The following is a 7,259-nucleotide window of genomic DNA, read 5'->3' on the forward strand; positions in this document are numbered from 1 at the left end:
AGTCCAACCCCCTGACCCCTCCCCACTCAGACCTAGGCGTTGAGCCCCCAGCCCTCCTCCCTCAGACCAGGAGTCCTGACCCCCATCCCCTCCTCTCTTAGTCTCAGGGTCCCAGGCCCCAGCCCAGGGCTGTCCCCTGCGTCCCTCCCTCAGACCCTCCTCCTTCAGACCTGAGAATAGGGGCCCCTCAGACCCAGGAGTCCAACCCCCTGACCCCTCCCCACTCAGACCTAGGCGTTGAGCCCCCAGCCCTCCTCCCTCAGACCAGGAGTCCTGACCCCCATCCCCTCCTCCCTCAGACCCAGGAGTTCCCCTCCCGCCCCACCCACTCACTCCAGCCCCTTGGTCCCACCTTGGCATTGACAAGGGTGTCTCTGTTCCGGACCACTCCCCATGGGGCCACGCCCATGGCTATCACCTTGCTCCCCCCAGTGCTGGCCGTCTGGTGGTCTCGCACGGCCACGCCAACATGCCGCCCGATGCCCTGGTGCAGCCCACCTGTGACAATCCAGGCGCCTGCAGAGAGAGGCAGAGCTGGTGCCGGACGCAGAGCCAGGCAGGGACGTGGCGAGATGAACCCGAGAGAGAATTACCACGGCGAAGACAGGCGCTGAGGCCCAGGGGGAAGAGACAGCCCCCACGGCAGCCATTCGCCCTGGCCCTGGTCACCTGTGCTCTGGGCAGCCCGCACCAGCCCGCGACGCAGCAGGTCCTGCAGCCAGGTCTGGAGAACTGGGTCCCCGGAGCCCCCCAGCACCGACACCACCAGGTTCGGGGGACGGAAGCCCCAGGTGCTCGTGACCAGATTATAGGCCGCTGCTGGGTCCGTGCGGTCAGAGAGACGGAGGAACTGCGGACACACATGGGGGAGACACAGAAGGAGGGGGACAGAGACCCAGAGACAAACAGAGACCCAGAGACAGGGGGACAGAGACCCAGAGACAGGGGGACAGAGACCCAGAGGGGAGGAAGAGACCCAGAGAGGGGGAGGACAGAGACCCAGAGAGGAGAGGGACAGAGACCCAGAGAGAGAAGGGGACAGAGACCCAAACCCAGAGGATAGAGATTCAGAGATAGGGGAACAGAGACCCAGAGAGATAGGGATGGAGACAGAGAGTGAAGGATAGAAACAGAGACAGAGACTCAAAGGCAAGAGGACAGAGACCCAGAGAGAGGGACATAGAGACCCAGAGTCATGGGATGGAGACAGAGAGAGAGAGGGAGAAAGAGCCAGAGATTCCGAGACAGAGAGACAGACCCAGAGAACGGGTCAGGCAGAATCCCCGGGAGCGACACAGGGAGGGGCCAGTGGAGAGACAGGGTTCAGCTGAGGCGCCCAGACCTGACCCCGGGTACCCTGATGCATGCTCAATCGACCCCCAGTCTCCCAGCCACGCAGCCTCACATTACTGGCCTTGCGGCCGGCGTACAGGAAATCCAGGTCCCCGTAGGCATCGGTGGGCTTCTCGGTGGTATGCGCGTCACCATCCCACTCTGTCACCACAGCTGCCCCGAACGCGTCCTCCACAGCCACTGACGGGTGTGTGTTTCGGGGGTGCCCACACTGGCAAAGGGTCCCTCTGGAGGGCGGGGAGGGAGCATGAAACCCAGGGTCCTCACCTCCAAACCCCAAACCTCTGATAGAAGTGTGTGGGTTTGGTAGAGGGGGCTGTCTACACTAACCCTGTTCCCCCAGGGATAGCTACACCCCCATGCTGACCGTGGTGGATCCAGAGAGAGAGGGGAAAGGCCCCGAGGGGGTGGGGACAGAAACCCCAAGAGGGGGGCGGGAATGGAGGCTGAGAGAGTCGGAGACCCAGAAAGGGGGACAGAGACCCACAGAGGAGAACTCTAAGGGGGCAGGGCACGCGGAGACCCAAAGAGAGGAAGACAGGAACCTGAGAGAGAGGGACCCAGAGACCCAGAGATGAGGACAGAGATCCAGAGAAAGGGGTACAGAGATACAGAGAGAGGGAGACAGAAACCCAGGGAGAGAGGACAGAGGCCCACAAAGAGGGGCAGAGATCTAAGACTCTCTTTGGATGAGTTACATGGCTACAGTTCTTTGAGCCTAAATCTCCTCCTTAAACCAAAGAAAACAATCGCACTGTCTGCTCCATGGGTTTACGAAGCATCTATGGAAGGACCAGCCCCTTCTGACTGCTGGTCACACCCGTGGAGGCTGACGTGGCTCTAGGATGCTGGGAGCTTTGCCACTGGTGTTTCAAAGGCATCCCAGTTGGGTCACCTATCCACCACATGTCTGTCAGTTTGTCCTACGGTGGTGGCTTGTGTGCTGCTGGAAGCAATGTCCGTGGTATTTCAAACACCTGGTTTGAAATCAAGGCAGGTGTGCGTCGGGGATGTATCCTCTCACTACTGTTACTCAATCTGTATGCCGAGCAAATCATCAGAGAAGCCAGGTTATCTGATGGCAAAGAACGTGCCTCCAGGATCGGAGGACGGCTTATTAACCTCCGGCGATCTGCAGGTGACACCACCTTGCTTGCTGAAAGTGAGAGGCCTGAAGGACTTGCTGAGGAAGTACGTCATCAGTGTGGAGGACAACTCAGCGTGGAGAAGCCCCAAATCCTTACAAATGGGCCAGTAGGTGACATCGTGACCAAGGGCGAGGAGATTGACGTTGTCAAGGATTTCGTCTGGCTTGGATCTACAATCGATGCTCGTGGCAGCAACCGGCAAGAGAGCAAATGGTGCGTTGCCTGGGGTCAATCTGCTGCACAAGAGTGTTGAGTGTTGAGAAGCAAGGAGGTTACTCAGAGGACTAAGGGGCACCTGACCAGAGCCAAGGGCCTTTCAAGCCCCTCCTAGGCCTGTGGAAGTAGCACATGAAAAAGGCCAACCGGTGCCTTTGCAGGACAGTGCCGGCGAGCAATACGGAAAGTCCCACCGACTGCCAAAAGAACAAGCAGTTCCGTTTTGAAAGAAGTAGGGACCAGAGGGCTCTTTCAAGGCAAGGATGGCGGGACTCCATCTCACGTCCTTGGGACCTGTGGTCGGGAGAGATCAGTCCCTGGAGAAGGACTTCCTGCTTGGTAGAGTGGAAAGACAGCAGGAAAAGAGGAAGGCCTTGCACACGATGGATGGACACAGTGGCTGCAGCCTTGGGCTCCGGCAAGGGAGCAATGTGCAGACGGCGCAAGACGGGGCTGTTTCCTTCTGCACAAGGTCACTGGGAGTCCAACCAGACACGATGGTCCCTGGCACCAACCACAGGGCCAATTCAAGGATGCTTCCAGACTAAGTAGACTTCCAGAGAGAAAGAGAGAGAGAGAGACAGAGAGAGAGAGAGAGAGAGAGACAGAGAAAGTTCTGTGAAAAGCATTCCCTCTCTCAGTGTCTCCGCCATCCTGAGTGTGGTATTTTCCGACTTCGCCCTGTTATCTCATAAGACTTTCAGGGTCAAGAGATTCCTGGCCAAGTAACGGAAGCAGAATCGGCCCATTCCCCAGTGGATTCGAATTGAAAACCGGAAATAAGATCAGGTTCAACTCCAAGAGAAGACACTGGAGTAGAACCAAGCTGGGTCGGCAAGGAGCCCCCTGAGGGATGGCACACAGGGCAGCATTTGCCCAGGCTCACTAGAGGTCTGTCATGCTGAGTTGGATGAAGACTTTTGCCACCATCTGATCCATTGAACTTGCGTTGGCAAACCATCTGGTTTCTTCCTTGGTTTGTATGCTTCCGCATCGAGAGTTTAACGCGAAATAATGTAAGGCCGTTGGGTTTTTTGGAGGAGGGAGGAAGTTCTCCTGAGAGGTACCCGGAGTGTGTCTGATGATCTGCTTCTGAAATCCAGCCAAGGAACATGGAGCAAGTGACAAGAGACTAGCGCTGGAAGATGAGCCCTCTCAGCCGGCTGGACCTCAGCCTGCACCAGAGCTGCCACAATGCAGCGACCCCAGTGAGGATGCATGTGGCTTGGGGCTCAGCAATGAGCCATGCTGCTGTGGGAGACCGCTTGCATTGAGATCCGTGTGTATCAGAGTCCACGTGATGCAACTGACGAAGAAAATCCAGCCCAACCTGCTGCCGGCATGTCAATCACAGCTCAGTGAACCTGACCCTACAGGACAGAGTACAACTGCCCTTGTGAGTTTCCGAGACTGTCAATCTTTTTTTTTTTTTTTTAAGACGGTCAATCTTTCCTTTTTTGAGACTCGATTTTTTTTGAGGCTGTCAATCTTTTTTTCTTTTTGAGACTGTCAATCGCTGTTTTAGACTGTCAATCTTTTTTTGAGACTGTCAATCTTTTTTTTTGAGACAATCTTTTTTTTTAACTGTCAATCCTTTATTTTGAGACTGTCGATCTTTTTTTGAGACTGTCAATATTTTTTTTTTTTTTTTGGGGCTTTTCATGTTTTTTTCTTTTTGAGACTGTCAATCTACTTTTTTTGAGACAGTCAATCTTTCTCTCTTTTTTGTTTTGAAACTGTCAATCTCTTTTGTTTTGAGACTGTCAATCTTTTCTTGGAGACTCAACCTTTTTTTTGAGACTGTCAATCTTTGTTTTTTGTGTGTGTGTTTTTGGAGGCTGTCACTCTGAAGCACACGGCCTCATCTTCCTCCCACAAAGCAGCTGGTGGATTCAAACTAATGATCTCTTGGTTAGTAGGCCAGCGCTTCATCCACTGCACCACCCGGCGGCTCCCTGTTGTCAATTCATAATGTTGTTGTCAGGTGCAGACCAGGGGACTCGCAACTTCTCTGCCCACCCCTCTCCCATCAGTGAAAACACTCAGGCCCTCATCTCCTGAGGTGCTTGAAAGTGCTCAGCCGCGGACTGAAAGGTCGCCGTGGATCATCGACCCTCCTGAAAAGATGACTGCTTGTGGCGGTGGTGGTGGTGGTGGTGGTGGTTAGGGGCCATCAAGTGGGTTGCCATCCGTCGCAGCAACAGAACACAATAGAAGGAAACACTGCCCGGTCCTGTTCCTTCCTCCTAATCGCCAAGATGACAGCCTGAGAAACCCTCTGGTTGGGGGACACTCGCCGTCGAACGGACTTGACGCACACCGCCACCACCACCAAACGGATGCGTTCGTAATCCAGATCCCTCCAAAGCTATCCTATACCAGCAGTTCTGAGGGCACACAAAAGAGGGCGCTCACACCAGAAGTTCTAGGGGTGCACAAAAGGGGGCGCTCGACTGCTAGTAGGAAAAGATCCAGGTGCCTTGAAAGAAAGGCCTGGGAACTGAACACGATGGTCCTCAAGTCCACTCCATCCCAACTCGGTGCAGCTCCGTGCGGGTCAGTAGAACTAACTGATCCCCTGGGCTTCCCAGGCTGCCAGTCCCAACACAACCCCACTGCCCCATCTGTCTTCCATGGAGGGTTCCAACCGCTGACCTCTCGCTTAACAGCCCAAGGTTTAGCCCACACTTCACCACAGGGCTCTTCTAAGTAATCTACCTTCCCTTAAACCATCGACCATCAAAAACTCGGTGGGACCAGGAAGAGGCTAGCCAGTCAGGGTGCAGTGTAGCACTGAAGAAACACAAAATTTTCCCCTAGTTCATTAAATGCTTCCCCCTACCCCCAACATGATCCCAATTCGACCTTACAATCTGGCTAAACCAGAGCATGTACACTGCTACAGATAAAAGCTCACAACACAGGGAATCCAGGACAGATAAACCCCTCAGGACCAATAATGAGAATAGAGATACCAGGAAGGGAAGGGGAAGAGGTGGGGGAGAAAAGAGGAACCAATCACAATTATCTACATAGAACCTCTTCCTAGGGGGACAGACAGCGGAAAAATGGGTGAAGAGAGACAGCGGTTGGTGCAAGAGTGGGATTTATAAATTATCAAGGGTTCATGAGGGATGGAGGGGCTAATATCAAGGGCTCAAGTAGAAAGAAAATGTTTTGAAAATGATGATGGCAACCTATGTATGAATGTGCTTGACACAATGGATGGATGGATGGATGGTGATAAGAGCTGTCAGAGCCCCCAATAAAACCATCTAAAAAAAAGAAAAGAAAACTTGGTGGGGGAAAAAAAAAAGAAGCCCAGGAAGAAAAAAAAGTGTGGAACTGATGTGGAAGCAATCGTATGATACTGCTCGGTGTGACTGAACTATGGAATGATGTGATGTATTAACGCCCAATAATAAAATTTGGGCGTTCGGTTGGTGCACTAAGCCGATATGCCCGCGGTAAGACACCAGACCTCCTTGGGAGAAAGATGAGGTTTTCCACCAAGAGTGGCCCGTCTCCGAAACCCACAGGGGCAGTTCTACCTTGTCCTATGGAGCTATAGGCGTCAGCCTCGACTCCATGGCAGGGAGTGTGGTCTGAGCTTTTAGTTTCTCGGAGTTTATGAAGGCCTGGTGGTGCCGTGACTGGAGCGCTGGGGTGCCCGGCCCTGCTCCTTGTAAGCGTGTCTAACTCGCACGGTAACCTGTGTGTGAGGCCCAGAGAGGCCAGAGGATTTGCCAGAAGGCACACAGCAGAGGGTGGGGGTGGGAGCACGCGCGGGACTTGAACCCTGGCTGGGCCCGCAGCTCCTGCAGGGTACGCGGGTGAATAAGACGGACAGAGACAGGAAGCCCGAGGGGAAAGGCAGGTCTAGACGGAGCCCGGGAGCACCTGAGCGAGCGGATTAGGGACGGGGGTTGTCTGCCCGGCCCCCAAAGGAGCAGCTGGAGCCGGTGACCCGCTGCGGATTAAGCGCAAGGGAGCTGGAAGGGTGGGGGGACGGGACTGCAGAGCGAGCGGTCTCTGGTTAAAACTCACCAGTGACTTTGAGGACCAAAGACCCCTGCGCTTGGGTTTGGTAAAGATTGACAGCTAAGGACCTCCACCCCCCTCCCCAGGGCCCAGATCTACACGGTCCCAGAGGCTGGCTAGGCGTGGGGCTCTTGGAGGGCACGGAGTGACAGTCCCAAACCCACAGGGAACGCCTTGGGAGTGCCCACAGTGACAGGAATAGGGAGGAGGGGAGGGGCCGGGCGGGGGAGGGGCCAGCACAGTGGGTGGAGAGTTTGGGTGGGGGGTGCCTTCCTGGTCGGTCACTGGGGTCAAGGTCCTCACCCCGGATCTGCGAGGTCAACGATGAAAGTGGTACAGGTCTTCTTCTTGAAGATCCTGGGAATCCAGCTCTGGGGTCGAGAGAAGGGGCGCCCCCACTTCAGTCCCCTTGGGATACGGAGTCACCCCACCCTGCACTCCAGGAGCGCAGCGAGCCTCCAGGCCTAGGAGACCCTGCCTTCAGCGCTCGCTCTCCGACCC

The 7,259-nt window shown here is 55.1% G+C and overlaps 1 protein-coding gene across 1 annotated transcript in view; it reads right to left on the minus strand.

Moving 5' to 3' along the window:
- Window positions 1-7,259, minus strand: part of TRPM4 (transient receptor potential cation channel subfamily M member 4) — a gene marked incomplete at its 3' end in the record, with an annotated part of 31,742 nt that overhangs the window by 24,179 nt on the left and 304 nt on the right. The window contains exons 2-5 of the mRNA XM_045292636.1: window positions 7,062-7,129; window positions 1,406-1,580; window positions 670-850; window positions 334-516 (exon numbers count right to left, since the gene is read on the minus strand). Of these exons, the coding sequence (XP_045148571.1) occupies window positions 334-516; window positions 670-850; window positions 1,406-1,580; window positions 7,062-7,129 (607 nt within the window). The remainder of the gene's footprint in view (window positions 1-333; window positions 517-669; window positions 851-1,405; window positions 1,581-7,061; window positions 7,130-7,259) is intronic.

The sequence above is a fragment of the Echinops telfairi genome, unplaced genomic scaffold (assembly GCF_000313985.2).
Source record: "Echinops telfairi isolate 266 unplaced genomic scaffold, ASM31398v2 ScPeMD7_655;HRSCAF=1070, whole genome shotgun sequence".
In the NCBI taxonomy this organism is placed as follows: domain Eukaryota; kingdom Metazoa; phylum Chordata; class Mammalia; order Afrosoricida; family Tenrecidae; genus Echinops; species Echinops telfairi.